Source organism: Eptesicus fuscus, chromosome 12 (assembly GCF_027574615.1).
Source record: "Eptesicus fuscus isolate TK198812 chromosome 12, DD_ASM_mEF_20220401, whole genome shotgun sequence".
NCBI classification, from domain to species: Eukaryota; Metazoa; Chordata; class Mammalia; order Chiroptera; family Vespertilionidae; genus Eptesicus; species Eptesicus fuscus.
In genome coordinates, this window is record NC_072484.1 from 60949723 (window position 1) to 60970782 (window position 21060).

Consider the following 21060-nt stretch of genomic DNA (forward strand, 5'->3'; position numbering starts at 1 on the left):
CTGCATGTCCTTCACCAGTCAAGGAGACACGGGGCGAACTTTCTCATTGCCCTGAACCCCACAGATCCAGTGCACAGTGAGTGTGGGTGAGATATGGAGGAGGCACAGCACAAGTGAGGTCAGCTACTGGCTCAGGGAGCCATCGGCTTTTTTTGGAAGAAGAGAACATCACAATAAAGTCTTTTTTTCTTATCATGTTGAAGAATAGATTAGATTAGGCATGCTTTGAGCTGGGAAGAGGAGTCAGTAAATGAACAAGTACAAATTAGTAGTTACAGAATAGGCATGGGGATGTGAAGTACAGCATAGGGAATATAGTCAATAATATTTTAATAACCATCTGGTGTCAGATGGATACTAGATTTATCAGGGTGAAAGCTTAATAATGTCTAATCCCTGGGTTGTATACCTGAGACTAGTATAATATTGTATATCAACTGTAATTAAAAAATAAAAATTTATATAAGGTAACCAAAAAAAAAAAAAAAGGAGTCAATTGTATTCTCATTGGAAAGTTGTTTCATTAACCTGGGCATGAGGTATTGAAGACCTAGATTAGGGTAGTGATGCTGAAAATGAGGGGAAACAATAAATGCGGAAGTATCTTGAATGGAGTTTTGTTGAATCTATCAGACCAAAAGGAACAGAAGGGGAGCGGCCTCCGGTGCTTTGAATCTGGGACATTTGGTGATAAATGCAGAGGGCTGACCTGGGGAGAAGATGACAAGGTCAGGGTCAACTCGCAGAATGAGGTAAAATTAAGGATCATCTAATATTTTAAACAGGAACATCTAAATAGCATCATTTTGAGTAAGAGATGTGAAGATCACGACTTTATGAAAATGATCTGCATATTAGAAGTACTGTAAATTTAATTAAACTTTTTTTTCATATTTAAGTTTCCACATACTAGTTGTATAATAACTGAAGGAGAGCTTAGTTGTTAACTTTTAAATAGAAAAAAACTTCTTTTAAGTTTTATGGTTCTCTTTGGCAGCTGCTACTTGCTTTTCCAGGTTTGATTTGGAGGAAAGTTTTGGAAAGGCCTGGTGTGGCTCTTGGTCTCAGAGAAAACGACGTGGAATAATAGCAAATTAAACAAAGAGTGAAAACATTTCTAGTCTGAGATGTGCTGCATTTTTTAGGCCAGACACACAGAGCAGTTCTCTGGTTCCTGGGGCAACTGTTTAAAAATCTTACTCGCTACTTTCCCACTTTTCAAATCCAATGGAATGATGTTGGAAAATGTTGCTGCAAATGCGAACGAGAAATGATAAGTTGATTGATCAGTTATCGAGTATTACGGAGTTGCGACTGGGAGCCCTCTTTTTTTTTTTTTTTAATATATTTTATTGATTTCTACAGGGAGGAAGGGAGAGGGATAGAGAGCCAGAAACGTCGATGAGAGAGAAACATCGACCAGCTGCCTCCCGCACCCCCCCCCCCCACTGGGTACGTGCCCGCAACCAAGGCACATGCCCCTGACCGGAATCGAACCTGCGACCCTCCAGTCCGCAGGCCGACGCTCCATCCACTGAGCCAAACCAGTTTCGGCTGGGAGCCCTCTTGCTATTCAAGCAGCCACATAGCCCCTGCCCTCCAAGAGTGATGAGTGGGGAGCCCCTGGGCTTCGTAGGTGAGCAGTAAACCGTAAGTGAGGCATAAGCACCAGGCCGTGGACAGCTGGGACATGAAAAGCCTCAGAGAATACGAGGGCAAACAGAAAAACGAGTGGACCGAACACGGCCGCTCTGACCTATTACTGCAGGGACAACCGGTGGAGCTGGGCCAAAAGCAGAGGTTGGTTGCCCTTGAATTTTTTTTATTTTTTATTTTTTTTTGTATTTAAAGGTTATCAATGGGGACATCTGTAATAGTAACAAAAATAAAGTTTAAAAAAAGAATATGTAGTTTACAGAGAAAAATAAATAAATAAAAGTTATCTATTATCAGACCACAAAACCTTCAGGAGAACCACAGTAACTCAGAGAATAGAAACAAGCCAAAACCCTGGCCAGGCAGTGGGGGTGTCAGGCTGGGTCACAGATAGACTCTTCGGGCGCACTCAGAACTGGAGATGGAAGGGCCATGGCGGGTGAGATGCTTCTCAACAACGTTAAAGTCACTTTTTAAAGTGTCCAGTGCTAAATTCCATTGTCATAGGCAGGACCTTTGAATCAAGTTGTTTTCCTTTGACTCGACTCTGCAATCAAGTGAAGACTCCCATCATTATGTGAAGAAATACATTGACAGATCTGGGATTTGATTTTATCCTGCTTACAAGATAATAATCTAGCTTGTTCCAGGGTTGCTGACAGAAGTCATGAGACTCCTGGGCTGGAGACAAAGGATTTTGTTTCTCTGGGCACAGCAGTCAGCATCAGCACAGTCAAGTTTCCCTTGTCCCCAAGTCCAAGGAGCAGGACCCAGCAAGTCCAAATGGATGCTGTGCACACAGTGGGCCTGTGCCACGGCTGGGGAATGCTGAGCCAGGGATCCATAAACTCGCATGCTCTTTGTTGCAGAGAGAGATGCTACCTCATGCTTCAAGGTTGCTCACCGCAAACACAGCCCTGAAATGGTCCAGGTAAAGACTGATCCAAGCCTTGTGTCCTTGGCACACCCAGCAAGATAGGTAGGAATGGGAGAGACCCATGGAGACCATCTCCTATTAATATAAAAATATAAATAGCACAGTGTACAGGTGAAAACCTGAGAGTAGTGTTAAAATGTGTGTCTATTTAGTAAATTACCATGTCATATCATATAATTGCAATATATATTTCAAATATAAATTAGATATTCTTATTTCAAACTATTTGAAAGTCCTAGTGCTTTTCCTACAGACTGTGATAAAGCAACCACTTGAAAAACTTTCTTCCTTTCTTCCTTCCTCTCCCCCTTATTTTTAAACAATCCCTTTAGCATAATATTCTACTGGGTGCTGCTGGGAATATGGAGGAAGTAGATGATTCTGTCAATGCCATTAGTTTCAAAACATATTAGAACGATGAGACGGGCTTGCATGAGACAACCAGAGTAAATCTATCAATTGCTGGATAATGAAAGACCAATGTCGGCAGCGGGGAAAGTGAACTAAATCATTTGGTAAAATTTCTATCAAGAATGGTTACAGATTTTTTAACTGGTGTGTATTCTCCTAGCCACAGCCACCCTGGTTCCTATAGAACAGAAGCGTGCAGTTCTGCAAAATGCCTGCTGCCTGAGATTGCCTCCTGCCCTCCCTCACCCCTCTCAATTGTATCTCTCTTATTCTCCATTTTGCTATCTCTGAGGTGTGAAGTGTAGGAGTATTAATGGAAAGGGCCTTTAGTTCTTCAAACTTTTTGGTGGGAAGAAAGTAGTGACCAGGTGGAGCTCACCCAAGAAAGTCTCCCCCATGCTGCACCAGCTTTGATCCTGTCCACGTGACAGATTCAGAGAGCTCATGGCTGCTTAAGCAGTTGGTGTTTGCTCCTGTTTGGGCGTGGGGTGGCACTTTATTGAATTCACTGAAAACATTACTTGAGAATCCCTAGGTCACTTTTCTGTTGAGATGCTATGTAACAATATAGCACATTTGAGTAATGCCAAGTGCCCCCGTGCCACAGTCTCACTCCCCACAGGAGGGGTGGCTCAGGAATGCCAAGGCACTTGCCTGAGGTCACACAGCAGGTGGCAGGGCAAAGTCCAGGACTCAGGCCTTCTGACACCAAGGTCACAGGTGCTTTTTGGGTTTGGGGGTTTTGTTGTTGCTGTTTGTAATCTAGGATTTATTTTAGATGAATACTACCATATTAGCATAAAAAATGATGGTGAGTCCTTGATTATCGCCCCTTATCAAGCTTCAATTTAATAAGAGTGGTGATAGTGGTGGGATGATAATCTGGTCTTAACACTTGCCGCACGGGCGATTGTCAGTCATGGAAGTGATAACCGAGCAAGGCTTTCTTCTACCAAGGACCCTTTAGGGGCATCTCACACCCTTCTCCTCACTTTCCCCGGGACCAGCTCTGTCCCAGAAAATCCTCCTGAAGCCAGCATAGCTTCTTAGATTCCAGGACATCTCTCCAGGGCCCCCAGGTAACCTGGTCTATTTTGTGATGGGTCATGACTATTTTTAATACCTCAGCCACCTTTGAAAGACAAACCATCATCTGTGTGAATGAATATAGTCGGCAAAGTCCACGGAAGGTTTGCTCACAGGGACTTGTGCATGGAGCAGGGCTTGATATGGAGGTTATATAGCAAGTTGTAAAACATTACACAAATATGACTATTCTCATCTATTTTGTTGGCTTGTACTCAAGATGAGAATTTACAGGCGTGGAGTGAAGGCAGGGGCTCTGTCCGAGGAGTGGGGTGCTGAGCTTTCGCACATGAGTGTTGAGGTCTCTCTTGTAAGATCCCAGGCCTTTCTAGAGGTTGTAAGGTGGCCTGGTGACTTCTGGCCCTTATCACATTTCCATTATAGAACAGTGTGAGATTTCAGCTTCAGCGAGCCAAGAAAAAGAATTGCACCTATCAAAGGGAGGAGATTCAAGGTCTCACTTAGAGTTTCAGGAATACTGAAGAATAGAACCAAACTTTTTGGAGAAAAGAGAAATTTAGAGACTTTACCGAGAAAGGAGAAAGATGAGACTGTGTCTCTATCTGAAATCCAGGTGTTGGCAGCTTTAAGCAACTAGAACATGGTCACAAATCCCAGAGTTGCAAAAGGCTCCGAAGCCCCCTCGGAGCTGTCGTGAATCCCAAGTGATGCATTTCCTGGGCAAGGTCTCCTCTTAGAGTCCTCCTCCCTGATGTTAGCTGGGTTTTTACCTACTTCCCATGGCTGCGGTCGTCTGTACCCCAGCTCCTAATTGATTTGACCCCAGAGAACCAGGCTGGCTCGGGGCGAAAGAGAGGCTCTGCTAACGCCCTGATGACAGCACTGGCAGGGGCAGAGTCAGCCACAGAGCCCACAGCAGAGCCCCTCCCACGAGGTCAGGGTTGACTGTATCTTATAAATTCCATTTAAGAAGGCGGCGAAAAGCACAATATATTTTGAAAAGACTAACTGGGAATTAGAAATACCGGCTTTCCCACTGCTGAGTTCTGTGGACCACCACGGTGCTCTCCTGCACGCTCCCAAACTCCCAGGAGTCTAGAACTTCATAGTCATCTATAATGGTTGACTCCATCTACTTGTTGTTTTACATTTTAGGTCCTTCAGAGAAAAGTTTTAGTTCCCTGGAAATCATGTGGAACCTCTCTTTTTCCCGAGGATGCCCGATCCGCAAACAGTCACTGTAGAAACTAAAGATGTGTGTCCTGGTGATCAAGAAAACCCCTATAAGGCTCTGTAGCAGGTGATTTCCGTGACATGCTGGTCAGTAACAAAAACTAAGAAGGCCAGGGAGCAAGGAGATCTGTGAACATGTCAACTGCGAGTCTGATGGCCCATGGAAGTCGCAGGGGCTGTGTAACAGGAGAGAGTTGTACCTCCACATCTAACCCTGTGACACTGCAGAAGCACTTCTGTACAAGCACAGAGATATGTTTGGAGAGATGTGTATAGGAAAAGGAGGTCATTTGGACTTTGAGGAATATTCTCTTCTAATAGAAGTGGTCCAATAAAGGTTTATAGTTCTTTAAAAGCAATGTTTTTTTTTTACTGTATTAAAGACTATCATTGTCTTTTTATTGTTGGTATTAATAAAATGTGCACGTTCTTTTGATATAGATATTTTTCCTTTAGCTGGTCTTGTAACTGTATTTGGCTAAATAAGGTTTTAAAGGCTGGTTTGTCAGCATTTTAGCCAAGAAAGATAAAAGGAAGTGCTTCCAATAATGACTCATGAACTAGATGGTAGCAGCCTCTGCTAATCCTCCCTCAGGAATTATGGCAGACGTCACCAGAGAGATTTTCCGGCTATCTAGCCATGACTCACTTCCCATTTCCTAGGCAGAGATAATTTCTTGGGACGTTTTCTTCTGCAGATTAAAGCAGTGCCTGTCACCTGGCTTTTCCTTAATCCATAGGATTTGAGATAATGAAAGGCAGTGGGTAAATTTTTCAGGTTGATTAATCTGATCTGTGATGAGCTTGGCACCTCTGCCGTAGGGCTAGTTAAGCTTATGACTTGATAAATCTGTAAGAGTCTGGTCTCGTGTGAGCTGTGATTGTGTTACTTTGTGCTGAGAATGATTAATGCTGATCACATATTTAGGCATGCTCTCATCTCAAGGGCCAGGGACCTCAATGAACTGGGAATTCTTGGTTATCACATGTTTGTGATCAGACAATAGATAGATAATAATAAGCTGCACAAGGAAGCGAACACTCTTACTGCAAATTGTGCTGATACCTGGGGAAACCAGATGCAGGGTTTTCAGAATAGAGATGAAGAAGGCTGACAATAACAACATGGTAGATTTCTCTCCAAGACCCTTCCTCCTTTCCCTCCACTTATTAGAGAGTAAAACACAGTTGAAATACCTCCTCCAGAATGTCAGTCCAGGACACAGCAGAGGAACAGATGGACACAATGACAGAAAAGGATGGGAGACTGTTGCGGGGGAGGGAAGTGTTATTGTTGCTTAATTCTGCATTTGGGATCACTTTTGGAGGAAAATTGCCTTTGAGTGGATAAACCTAAGTAGCAGATCACACACACACACACATAGAGCTTTTAAAGTCATCCATAGTGCCTGACAGGCCACCAAGCATCCCTTTCTATCAGTGCATCTGTATGGCGTAAGGTCCAAAAGTGAATACTGCTTCTTAAGGCAGAAGAAAGTGGTGGCATGTTTTTAATATTCTTCCTGGCGCTCAATACTGTTATCCATCCTTGCCCTTGCTAGTTAGTCCCCAGCCGCAAACAGGAGCCAAGTTCAGGAGGGATTCTGAAAAGACACTGCTGATCTCCAGGCTGCTGTAACATCGACGCCTGGAGGTTGAAGAGTTACCGTTTCTCCCAAACAGCAGGGAATACACAGGAGGAAGGTTTCTTTCTCTGTTTTCACTTCACTGTGAGACTGCTTCCCCCGCAAGGACCCTCTGAGATCCTTCTAATAAGGAAGTTGAAGAGGTTCTCATTTGTCACAAACACTATGAAAACAGTCTCTTGCAAAGAAAAGATGTTTAAAAAGTGGGGCATCCTAATGAGGCCCTTATTAAAAGGAAATTGCCAAAACCGGTTTGGCTCAGTGGATAGAGCGTCAGCCTGCAGACTGAAGGGTCCCGGGTTCGATTCTGGTCAAGGGCACGTACCTTGATTGCGGGCACATCCCCAGTGGGGGGCGTGCAGGAGGCAGCTGATCGCTGTTTCTCTCTCATCGATGTTTCTGACTCTCTATCTCTCTCCCTTCCTCTCTGTAAAAAAATCAATAAAATATGTAAAAAAATAAAATAAAAGGAAATTGTTCTCTCAAGCCCAGGACTTTTAGAGAAGCATGTAATTGGCATATATTTCTAGAGAAGAGTGTAAATGTTCATAAATGATAAACCGTTATTTTAATAGGATTTCTGAGTTTACCAACAACCCAGAAAACACTAGGCCTGGGTCTCTGAGGTCTCAAACTAGAAGAAGGTAGAATGGAGACACTCAGTGAGCTGTGGGTGTCCTGACTAAGAGCACAGTGACTTGTTTGGGGATCCCAGGTTTCTTCTGGGGGGCCTGAAGAGCTGGGTTCATGCTAATGGAGCCTCAGAGTCCTGGAGGATTGGGTGTGCTCCACCTCGAAGGTATGTTTGTAGGGTGGAGTCCTTTCTTACATCATAAAAGATGGATAAATGTGAAGTGACTTTAGCAGGACAAGAGATGCTCTTTGCCCCTTTTGGGACCCCCAAAATACCAAAGGCACATCCCTGTTCCTTGTTGCATACTTTCCTGGGATGGAGGCTAATCTTGCTGGTTCATCTGGAATGGGAGAACAGTCAGCAGGGAGGTGAGCGGCCAGCCATTGGTCTGATCTGGTTTCTCCCAAAATCCCTCGTCTGAGACAGCACGGTGTGGTGGAGAAATTCAGGCTACGAAGGGAGAGGCTGGGTTCAAATCCTGCCTGTGGGGACGGATAAGTTACTTTCTCGGAGCCTGTTCCCTCCAATATGAAATGAGAATAATATCTCACAGAGGTTTTGAGAAGAAAAGATCTTGAATATAAAATGTTTGCTTATAATGGAGCAAGCTATTAGATGCAAAATGCAAGCAGTGTGTTTGCTGACTCACCTGACGTTTTTGACCATAATCCGTTGGTGGGCGGATGGTCATTTCATCTCATTTTCCCTCCTAACCCATCAGAAAGCAAGTGTTATGATCTTGGCTTCTCAGCTGACACAGAGGCCAAGGTAGATGGTCAGCCGAAGCGATATCTAAGAATACAGGGAAGGCTCGGAACTTTTTCTTTTTTACTTCCCTCTTGTCTTATCTCTATTCTTTACATCTTCCTTTACTCCTTTCATTCATTCTTTTCCTTCTGATTTCATCTGTGAGTGTATTTGTGTGTTTGTACAAAAAGAAAATATAAAATAATGTAGAAGGTATTCCTGCATTGCTTCCAACAAGTTTTAAAATTTTGCACCTCTATGAAAAACATAAAAATTTCTCCCACTATTATTTTCTGATAAATTAATTTTTTCCTACAAATAAGTTATGATCACTGAGAGAAATTATTTACTTCTTATAAAGAAACCATGCATATAATAGTTGGTTAAAATATACTGACCTGAAACAGCAGTAGAAGAGAAAACCTACCTTTAGAGGTATAATAAAATAAAAATTTTAAATGTGTGCCATTCTTTAGAAAATGTAAGGCCTTTGGAGAAAAAAACTTGCTAAAGCTTTGGTCACTGTTTAAAAGCTGCCTTCAAAACATTTATAAACAGTTTGAATCTATCGGAATGTGTATTTTACAGATTAAAAACAGTACTTGATAATCTTAGCTTCTTGGCCATAAAAGGAGAGAAAGAATGTATAATATTGTACACATGGAAAGTGAAATAAATCACGGGATCTTATGGTGACACCCAGAATATAAGCTATAGCAGTCCATAGAGTTTTGTTTGGGGTGCTTTGTTATGGCTCTTAAAATAGACTATTTTGGATATGGTTAATTATTTTATTGTGGTGAAATATACATAACCTAAAATTTACCATTTTAATCCTTTTTCAGTATATAATTCAGTGGCATTGGATACACTCACAATGTTGTGCAACCATCACCACTATCTATTTCTAGAACTTTTTCATCACCCCAAACAGAAACTCTACATCCATTAAACAGTAACTCTTCCTCCCCCCAGCCCCTAGTATCCTCTATTCTTCTTTCTGCCTCTATGAATTTGCCTAATCCAGGGATCTCATATAAATAGAATCATAAAATATTTATCTTTTATTTTCACCTGGCTTATTCCACCTAGTTTTATGTTTTCACTGTTCATCCATGTATCAGATTTTCCTTCCTTTCAATGGCTAAATAGTATTCTATTGAGTGTTTATGCCATATTTTGCTTATCCATTCATCTATTGATGGGCACTTGGTTATCTCTACCTTTTTGCCTATTGTAAATAACGCTCCACTGCAGGTATCCATTTGAGTCTCCAATAATGAGTGTTTTTAAAAGGTATTTTTCTGTAGGTTAGATTTTCAGAGAGAAGGTGTCAAGGCCCATGGGTGAATGGCACCCGCATGCTCCTGGAGCTACCTTGTGCAGTCTCGGTAGCTAAAGCCACCACATGCCTATAGACTCTGCAAACACAAAACACATGGTCCATAAACCAGAGGCAACCACCTGGCAAATGCACAGTGACATGTAAATGAGATGGAGATGTCTCTATGGATCCCCCATGAAGAAAACATCACTAAATAGTTCAGCACCTATTGAAGAGGGCAGACATCACCACCAAGGAGCCTTCCAACAGAATGATCAAGGTGATCAGTTTCCCTTGAACGCAGGAGAGAAAAAGGGACAAATACAAATGATGGTGTGTAAAGGACGGCATGTTGCAATGTGGAGTGAGGAGAGAAGAGTTGATAGAAACCACATGCCTGCCATTCTTGAGGACAGATGAGGGGGATTAGAGGACACCCACTAACCCCACCCGCCCTTCCAAACCCCAGGGATGGAGATGGAGCGATGTCTATAGCAGCTGAGATGAAGGAATGAGGAAGTATCAACAGATGGGGTATAAGGAGTGGTAGAAGGATAAGTGGGGACCCCCTCTGTGGGTTACAGGCACCTGAGGCTCTGCGGGAGATGGGGGAGTAGGAGAGAAACTTGAGAAGAGGGGGTGATACAGGAGGTGAGATGGGGTGAGCACATCCGCCCCTTCTCACAGCGGCAGCTTCCGTCCTGCTTCACGTCCAGTTTCTGTGCATCCTTTCTCCTCTTTATCAATTTCCTTCTTAATCAATTCTTGGGAGCTAGAGTCTTCTGTACATTTTTTTTTTTTTAGCCTGAAATAACCTGCTAACCGCGCAAAGAACATCTCTACCCTAGAATGTTAATTCACAATTAAGCTATTCTAAATGTCCTAATTTCTAACAAGATGTGCAATATCTGCCCAGAGTGGAGGATACTTGGACAATACCTTGTGTCTGTTTTCAGTCATGTGGAAGAAAACAGAGAACCATAACCCAGAAATGATCAGGGGGTTAGAAAGAAAGAGGGAAGAAAACAATGTCTAAGAAAAGAATCACACCACGGAGGGTTCTCCCAGCCCAGACAGGCGGCCAGCTGGCGGGGGCTCCCACATGGGGCCAACCCAGGATACGTGGGTCCGACTTGTCTAAAGGCCTAGAAAGTGCACAATCTAACTCTTTTCTCGTTTTTCCCACCTGGGTGTTGGATTATGTCTCGAGGAGAGTTCATGTATTTGCTCATCTGACTGATGCCATGACCAAAGAGAGGAGGTCTTTCCAGCGCATTTCATTTCACATGCTGGGTGCTGCTCAGAGTCATCTGATACCAGACGGAGGCTGTTGTATGGAGGAGGTTTCATAATCTCTTTGCTCTTTATATCCCTTTCCTCTGCCTCATGCTTCTACTTAGCCTTCCATTCAGCCAATCCCCTGCAACCTCATTATTCACTGTATGTTAATATGTTAAAGAAAAACCTTGTCAGTCACAAAGACAAGCGCCTCTCCCTTGATAATTGGGATCTGCTAGGATCTGATATCGGGGGAGGGCGTGTGATGTCACCGTTTTTCTCCTCATAGTTTGACTCATTCTAAACATTGTGTGTGAGGCCATTTTTCCTGCCGTTGGCTCTTGGCATACTTAATTGCTTTGTGGAGAATCTGACCTACTTATTTCCCTGAAATGATAGAAATAATACTCACTCACTATGAGAGAATTTTTTTTTTAAGTTAAAATTTCATCTGTGAATGAGTAACAGACAATAGTAAGATATTTTCACGGCAGGTTTTAAGTGATCTGTGATAGGAATTTAGAGTTCTAAATTATCCATATGCAGAAAAGAACCTATAGAAACCACACAGATGAACAAGTTTACACTCTGCACATTTCCCACGCAGAGTGGAAAACACATTTCTGTAAACATTGGTCTTTTTTCCTAGAGAGAGAAAAAAGCTGGAATGATTAATGATGGCTCTTACTCTCAATTTGAAGAAGAAGAAAAAAGAGGGGGTGGATGAATAGCATTTGAAAATATTAACCAAGGAATGAATTATAACTGCTTAGCAGGCTAACGTTTGCTTTTTATGGCTGTCACTTATTAAGCATATTACTTCACTGAGTCCTTACAAGAACCCTTTGTGTAAAGTAGGTATTGATATTAGTCCCACATTTAAATAAGGAAGCTAAGCCACCAGGAGCTCAGCGTCATAAGCCACGAGCGATGTGCTTGGATGTGGGCAGGAATGCCCTTCCTCCTAATCCACCTTCCCCTTTTCTGCACGAGGCTTTTCACAGGCTTGCCGGGAAACTGAGAAATTCATGAAGATATTGGTCCAAAAGCCTAATTTGAATTTTCAAAGTTATGAGCGGGATGGCAAGCAGAAGAAGTCCGTGGACATCCAGTGGGAGGGGAAAAAAGCCTTTCCACTGGCATGTTCCTATTTGCAGGATATTTGCTGCTTAAACCTCCAAGAGACCCTGTCTCCGAATACCAGTTAATGCTCTGATGCACTTTTGCATCCCCACGTACAAGTTTGCAGCAGCAACGCCTGTGCACCCGAGGAAGGTGGAAGGAGAGGAGTGGCTGCCGGCTTTCCTTCTGGAAACCTGTGAAAGGGATGGAGGGCGGAAAGGATGAGAACGCGGTGCAGCCACACAAGGGCACGCACAGCACGCTGGTGAACCCAGGGGCTGAGAGAGGACTGAGCAGATGGCAGACGGGCAAAGCAAAGGCACCTCAGCTCTGAGTCACTGTGGCCTCATCACGGCACTGCAGCGGCAGCCCACTCCAGAGCGAGGCGGGCCTTCCTCCCCGCGTCTCCCTGACTGCACCCAGGACCTTTGCAAGCCTCAGTTTGCTCCCGGTCAGTGCGGGACTGTGATTCCCACTGCCCATCCTGAGAAATGCAAATAGCAAGGCACTTTACACGCACACCTTGCGGGGGTATCCTTCCCTCTTCCCACAGTTCCTCCAGGGCACGCACCACTCTCCCCAAGCCCAGTGTGCTCTGGGCGGCAGTGATTTTTGGTTGAATAGTAGAATCAGAGAACCCAGGGGTTGGAAGGACCTGCGACATCTGCTTTCATCCGTGGACAGGCGACGGCTCAGAAGTAGGCATGCTGGCTTGTGAGAGACAGCCATCTGTCCCGGTGGGGAATGGCCATGGAAGGTGCATCAGGGAGGAAGCAGGATAAAGCTTTCAAGTAGAAGGGACTTCCTGATTAAGCCCCTTTTACTCTGTCAGCTCTGAAACCATCCGAGTCCAGCTTGATTGCATCAGTAGATTTCCTGCAGCCCGGGGAGGAGCCTCCTAATAAAGTGCTGCCGTGAGTCTGAGTAAAGAGCACCCTGGCCCTCGATAGCTGGATGAGGCTTTCTGATTGTTAGAGCTTGCACTTAAGATCTAACAACATCTGCACTTTCTCAGACCAGCATTTCCTATAGGAAACTGTTAGAGATTTGGCGTCATCTTAGAAGACAAAAACTAGACCGATGTGGCTCAAACACCGCAAAGCAGATTTCGCACACAAGAAGAGTGCCCTGATGAGCGTGCAGCCGGCACATCAGCGCGCCACACCTTGGTGACACCACAGGAATACCCACTTCATTCTCAGCGCAGTTCTGTCCCGAGAGCCTGCCCCACGGTGCCCTGTCCTCAGCAAGGCAGGAGCTGCCGGAACTCTCTGGGGGAGAGGAGCAGCTTGCGCGCACGTGTGTGCGTGTGTGAGTGTGTGTGTGTGCGTGTGTGTGTGTGTGTGTGTGTCGGGGGTCGGGAGCTCCTTGGGCTTTCATGGTGGTCGCTCTGCTTTAGCTGTGGAGGGGCTGCAGTGGATACACTGGTGTGGGGCAGCTGACTGTGGTTTTAAACACTGTCTGGGATGTGCTGTCTCATCCACATAATGTGCTAGCAGAAATATTATGCATGGTTTAGGGCGTCAAGCTTCTCAGCCTGTGTGCTCAACAAAGAAGACAGGACCACGGATAAAAATGGCGCCCTTGCTTTTAATCACCCAAACGCAGGGCTGTTTTTCATTCTTGCACTGAACGCCGCTCCGAAGTCTTGCACAGGCCCTTCCCCGCCAGGCTGGGCAGGGCAGCCCCTCCCCCTGCTCTGTGCCCATCCTTAGCCCAGGGCAGCTAGTGTTGTGCTTTTGGGCCAGGTTTCCTTCTACGGGAAGCATGTCTGTTTCTCAGTGCCCACTGGCTGGCCCGCCTCTGAAGGCAGGGCTGGCCAGCCCCCACCAGTGTCCCAGCCGCTCTTGGCCTGTGGGGGTTTGTCTCTCCAGCTACAAGAACAGGCAGCATCTTGCCCCTTGCCCCGCAGCTCAGTTGGTCTGCTTAGTTGAATCATCTGCAGTTTCCTGAATGGTGGTGGAGGCCATTGGACATTTGAGAGAGCTTTTGCTCCATATGAAACCACAGGCAAGCATCCCCACTCTCCCCTTAAATCACTCAGCATGCATCTTGGTGTTAAAGGTGGGAATCCAAGTTGTCACAAAGAATTGTTGAAGATTTACCCAAGGGACAGGAATGGCTTTATGCAGAATGCTAACCAGGGACGCTTTTGAGATTTCAGAGCGTTTCGGTGGATGATGAATGGAGCTGAGCAGTGGCTCCAGATAACAGGGCTCCTCAGCAGACATGGGTCAGCAGGTTGGTCTCCGCCTGGTCGGGAGCCTCTTCGAGAGGAAGCCATCAGCCCGGAGGGTGATTAGAATCTCAGATCCACTTGCTATCCCCAAATGTGCATTAGGCCCTTCTTTGTCCTCTGTTGGAAGATATATTTGATGATCCCCAGCAGCACAGAGCTAATCCTGCCTGGGGACTAATCCTCCAGTTTCATTTCCTGTTATTTCCTGTCTCTCTGGAGGCCACACAATCAGTCTTGTCTGTCAGTCTTGTCCATCGCTTCCAGAGGAGGCCAGGCAAAGGCAACACAGTATTAGGTTTAGTGGGGACATTTGCATTATGAGTCAGTTCTGTTGTCCTTAAAATATAGCATCGTCCTTGATCTGAAAATATAATACATATTAATTTTGATAACTTGGGAGAAATACAAAAAGTGTATAAAAAAAACATGAAGTCACCCATAATTCTACTGCCTAGTAAAAGATTTCCCAGTTTTTAGTAATCATAATTATTAATGGCTATACAATATTGTATTAACTGTTTTCCGTTAAATCAGTAACGTATGTGCATAATGGTTTTCTTTCCAACATTATGGCAATTTTCACATACAGTGAAGCTTAAGGAATTTTATAGCAAACACCTGTATACTCACCACCTACATCCCATATTAACATTTTACTGTATTTGATCTATTTTGTATCTATTGTCCATCCACCTATCTATTAACCCATCTTATTTTTGGATACATTGAAAATAAATTTTAGACACCAATTCACTTTTCCCTAAATACACATTGTTAACTAGAGCTTAATTTTTTGTATACTTTTTAAAGTTGATTTGTATATACTGAAATATACAGATCTTAGATTTACTGAGTTTTGACAGATGTGTGCATAAATTTTAATAGCATGATAATGCACTCTATTATTTAGAACAATGTGAAAAGTTAAATTAGAAGGTTTAAGGGATGTGACAGCAGATTATTATGAAATAATCGCACAAGTAATTCAGAACTTTCCCCGATGTTCTTTTGTTTGAAATATAAACAAACAAACAAAAGTACTAAGTATTTTCTCATATTACATGCACCTGAGAAAAAAAAGAATGATGGATTTTCTCTGAAAGGGGGCAACGTTTTCTCATATATATATATACACACTTTTACATAGATATTGTATTTTGGCTTTGCTTTGTTTTTTAAAGTACTTCTCTTTTGTATTATTTCATTAGACTAAGGAAATAATTTGCCTATCTTGATGATTGGTATATTTCTTTCCCATAGACCAGTGGGAGCCAGAAACATTATTTTTAAAAAGATACAAACCTTATCTTCAGTTCTGACAGGCAAATGGCATACATTTCTATCCATTTTCAACTTTTCTGAAAGCTCAGTGGGCACTTATTGTCACCTACTAAGTAAGTCAGTAGAGGCTTCTGAAGTGTGGATTCCAATTTCGTATTTCATATAACGCTTGGTGGTGTTGCTGAGTGCCTGCATGGATGTGTAAACTAAGAGCTGGGATTCCTGCCCTGGCCCGATGGTTTAGTTGGTTAGAGTGTCATCCCATATACCGAAAGGTCACAGATTCAATTTCCAGTCAGGGCACATACCTAGGTTGTGGGTTCGATCCCTGGTCAGGGTGTGTACAGGAGGCAACCAATAGGTTTCTCTCTCACATCAATATTTCTCTCTCTCTCTCTCTCTCCCCCTTCCTTTTTCTTTAAAAAATCAATAAAAATATATCCTCAGGTGAGGATTAAAAAGAGTTGAGTTTCCTACAATTTGGGAGAAGGACATATTTTTGGTGCAATCATCATCATGGTCTTGCAATGGTCCTGATTTTCCATTTTTCTTTTTGCATACGAAGGATAACCTACAGCTTTACTTTATCATCTTCCGTTTCATTTATTTTACCATGTCTGGTTGAGGTTACTGTGTTGTAGCATGTTTTAGCCAGCAATTTTCCAATCATTAGGCCTCAAGATATATGTCTCTAAGGTTTAAACTGAGCCAAGGAAAGCAAATGTGCAGCGGCCTGTCATTTTTTATCATAGTGTTCTTTCCCAGGAGAAGGTGCCGCCTGACAGGCTGGGCATGCGGTCTGGTCTGTCCCAGGTGGACCTCATGGCCTGGACGGTGTGGCCGTGGCCTTCTTCAGCTGCAGTGTCTCAGTATCATTTTCCTCCACGTCTCCTCATTTGCTTTGTGGTATTTTGTCTCTGCTAATAGTTTTACATCTTTTCCAAATAAGGACTTCTGCCGTCTGCAGCTCAGACCTTTCAGAAATAATCAGAGTGCCAGCAAGCACTTCACGGCCATGAGGTATCTTGTGAGCAGAGCAATTCGCAGCCATTCCTAGAATAGCTCTTTGTGCTTTTTCTCTAAAGAAAGGAGAGACTCTTTGGATGAGAAAACTCAGCAATTTGGGGCTTAGAAACCTTGAGAAAACAAAAAGAAAAACAGCCCAAATAAGGAGACTGGGCGGTGGAAGGCTTGGAGGCAGCTCTGAGGTTGGAGGCTGTGACCAGGAGCGAGAGCTGGAGTCGGGGACAGGTTGGTGCCCCATCTCCGAGTCTGGGGCACCTTGAAACACTACCTAATGTCTGCTGTGTTTTCTTGTCTGTTTGTGATAATAATATATGCCTCTCAGGGTCTCGTGAGAATTAAATTAGGTTAGTTGTGTAAAGAAAGAGCTTAGCATTGCGCCTGGCACACGCAAGTGCCCAACAAATGGTAATTGATAATATCACATTATCCTCCCAAACAGGGCCAGAGCAAGGGTTCTCTTCCATTTTATATATATATATATAATTGATCTCAGAGAGGAAGGGAGAGGGAGAGATAGATAGAAACATCAGTGATGAGAGAGAATCATTGATTGGCTGCCTCCTGCACGCCCCCTACTGGAGACCGAGCCCGCAACCTGGGCATGTGCCCTGGACTGGAATCAAACCCAGGACCCTTCAGTCCTCAGGCTGATGCTCTATCCTCTGAGCCAAACCGGCTAGGGCAGGTTCCCTTCCCTTTATGGCCAGGGAGGGTTTTCCATGGAATCCGAGGGGGTTATGTGTATTGGGCCCTGCAGTGGAAGTGGTGCAGCTGGTTTCCTGGAGGTGCTATGTGATTCCATGGCGTGAAGGGAACCCGTCTCCCTGAGAGCTGTTTTAGGGCAGGTGAAGAGGAGGACAGGGCAGGAGGCATCTTCCAGCCAAGACCTGGTGCTTCTAGCTGAAGGGGAAGCTAATCGCTTTTACTCTTTACATCCTGTATCACTCAAGTGAGAACTTTAATATGGGTAGAAGAAGCTTGGTAACTTCCTCCTAAAAGGAAGAAGACCTGGGAACTGTCATTTTCTTATTCTGATTTTATAACTTTGTGTTATAAATCAGCCCCCCAAAAAAACCCCAGACTGCTTTCTGAATAATGAGATTCTGTAAGAATTTTGAAAATCACCTACCTACATCTATACACTCTTTTCCATATAGACTCATAATGTATAGCATTCTCATTCATATCTGCCTCCTTTTATTACCAATTTAAAATGTTAAAGCCCAAAAAGCCTCTCTCTGAAGACACTTTAGCCATGAGAGCTTGTTCGTTTTTCTGAAATTGCTTAGAAGAAACTGGCTAACTTAAAATAGGAAACATTAAGAATTGATGTGGAAGTCCAAATAATTGCCTAACTTCATATTTTATTTAATCATATTCAGTACTCAGCAAATGCATCAGTCTTGGATGGATTCAATTTGGATTCACAAATCCAATTTTTTCCCCTTTTTCATAGGAATTTGGAGTTGATTTTCTGGCAGTTGGCCAGACTAAAAAGAAAGTAGAATTAAACAGCAGGCACACCCCATTCTGGGCTCCATTTATTTGATAGTCTACATTTTCCCCTTTCCCTTAATTGTTTCTTGGAGGAGACTCTCCACTGGATCTTTGCGTCATCCAGAGGAATGAACTGGCCACAAATAATGCTCATACAGATCAGCTGCTGTGGCTCAGTGGTTGAGCGTCAACCTATGAACCAGGAGGTCACGGTTCAATTCCCGGTCAGGGCACATGCCCAGGTTTCGGGGGCGGGGGCCTTGGTCCCCAGTAGGGGCTGTACAGTAGAAGGCAGCCAATCAGTGATTATCTCATCAATGATGTTTCTTTCTCTCCCTCTCTCTTCCTCTCTCTGAAATCAATAAAAAATATAGATATTTTTTTTAAATGATGCTCATACAAATCATTCTATAGCCAGGGTTCCTTGGCCAATATGCAGGTGAGCCAGGGAGGAGACTGCACGCCAGGGTAGGGGCTTCATCACTGCTTAGAACGTGGAGAGGGAGCCATATGCCAGGGGCCTGCAGTGCAATGGGGCACCTGGCCAGTTTCTTCAACCCTTAGGGAGCCTCTTGGTCCTTTTAAAGAGCTGTGTATGTATGGGTGATACCACAAGGTCGAGGCTAATGAAAACAATTTCTAATTGTGGAAAAAAGCCCAACAACTTGGTACAGAACTTCTGATGAAGCTCCGCTGCAATCCGACATAGGAGATGGGTGCTAGCCTCTTCTCTCACCTCGTTAAAGTACAAATTTTCATATATTGGTTACTTTTGTTTTGTTTGCTTGCAAAAGAAGTAGTATTTATTGTAGATAACTTGGAGACTATGAAAAGCCACAAAAACAAAAATTAAAATTACCTGTAATTCTGTCACCTGAAGATGATTGCTATTAACATTTTGATACAATTTCTGTGGTTTACTTTTCTAACAAACACATGTAACATGTACATATATTTATATTTTATTAGCTGTAAATTGAAGCCACAAAATACATGCTGTTTGTAACCTATTAGGGAAATCATCAGAAGTGTTCATCTCACTCAGCTCATTCAAATCAAAGAAACTCCTTCACTGCAGCGTGAATAATCCTGGAAAACCTACTTATTAAGAAGGGAAAGCTCAAGCCCTTCTTAAGACTTGCTTCATTTAACCCGTCAGAGGAGACTGGTTCTCTCTGTAGTGTGACGCTGCTTTTACAAAAAAGCCTAAAGGAAATAAAGCTGCTTCTGCAGGGGAGGCCAGAGACGAGCTTCCACACCCCCCCACACACACCCTTGGTGACCAGGGAGCGCCCACTCACATGCTGATCCTATAACCATCTCATCCATTCACTCAATTACACACACACACACACACACACACACACACACACACACACACGACCCAGGCCTCCTAAAGGTTCAGGGAAACTAGAATTTTGTTTCTTTTATCTGATAGAGAATCACTGATTGGCTGCCTCCTGCACACACACCCCAACTGGGAATTGAGCCCGAAACCCAGGCATGTGCCCTTGACTGGAATGGAACACAGGACCCTTCAGAACACAGGCCAATGCTCTATCCACTGAGCCAGACCAGCTAGGGCTAGAATTTTGTTTCTTAACCCTAAAATTCGTCCAATAAATGGCATGGCCTAGTCTTCTGAGAATGAAACACTTAAAATGTAAACAGAGCTGAGTTAATTAACTCAAGGCTGACAGTTAAGTGAGGGACGTGCATCAGAGCCTCCCGTCCCAGCTGTTTGGGTGTGTGGGCTGCAGCAAAGGAATGAGGCAGAGAGGGCTCTGAGCCCACCCACCTTCAGAGGCGTTCCCAGAGGAGCAGGTGTGAAGCTGCAGAGGGGAGGGGGCGGCGCCCAGGGAGAGTGTCCTCTCATTCACAGTGGGTTTGCCAAGGTCTGAGTGACAGCCAGCAATCTGAACTTTCCAAGCGGCTTTCTTCCACCTTTCTCAGGATTACATGAATTCTTTCAGGTCTCAAATTCCTCTTCTCGCTCTTCTTCCTGGTAGTTCTTTCTTCATCCTTTACTGAGCAGGCACTGTCTGCCTCCCTGTTATTCCATTTCAGACACCCCTAGGCCCTTGTATATATACTTGTGTTTATATTTCAGACACACTTCTTGCCTATAGCAGGCAAAGGTGCACTGTAATGTATGTAAAAGTAGGCAAGACCCAGTCTACTGAAGGACACTTACTTGTGGCCAAGGACACATCACAAATAAATGTATTAGGAACTCTCTTTGATCTTTAAGATATAGGTTTAATCATGAATTGGGGCTTGTTTGTGGAGAATGTTGCAACCTAGATTAGGTTTTCTCCGAAAACAAGAGCCACCCTTTTCTCTCTCTCTACCACTTTTTTTTTATCTGACCATTTACTTTTAGGCATTCAGGAAACATCAAATAATTTTGATATTAGTCCAAACAAAACATAATTAGGAAATAAGGCAGCCCCAGACATATTATATATCTCTTTGTAAAACTTCCTACCTTTTCCTCTTCTTGTCTCCCCTCCACTAGTACAAATTACCTAAGTCACCTTCCTTTTTCATGAAACTGAATAATTGAGGAATACCCGAAATATAATAATTAGGATTTAAAGCCTTTTAGAGTTCAAAGACCTCACCAACCTATTTACTGCATTGAAATGTTGACTCTAAATGGTTTCTTGATTTCAGTGGGGGAAAAAAGAGCCCTGTCCTTGTGTGTCCCCGACCAGTGGGGATGGTGCCCACCCAGGGCAGGTGCCCCCCACCCCCGTGACCCCTCCTTAACAGAATGTTGTTTGGATCTATTTCAGAGTTCCCTGAAAAGAAGAGGCAGTCGGGAAACATACAAAGAAAAGAAAACCTTTAACCAGGTAAGCAGAGGTTACATCTCCTCAGGAGGCAATCACCCCATGTTGAATTTTCTTTAAAAATGTTAGCGTCACCTTTAAGATATTCAAAGAAACATTATCTGGCAATAAATTTGGACTCATTCAA

At 43.7% G+C, this 21060-nt stretch overlaps 1 protein-coding gene across 1 annotated transcript in view; it reads left to right on the top strand.

The window, feature by feature from the left end:
* MTCL1 (microtubule crosslinking factor 1) overlaps positions 1–21060 on the top strand; it is a 117927-nt gene that overhangs the window by 45918 nt on the left and 50949 nt on the right. Inside the window, exon 4 of the mRNA XM_008159865.3 lies at positions 20877–20936. Within this exon, the coding sequence (XP_008158087.2) occupies positions 20877–20936 (60 nt within the window). The remainder of the gene's footprint in view (positions 1–20876; positions 20937–21060) is intronic.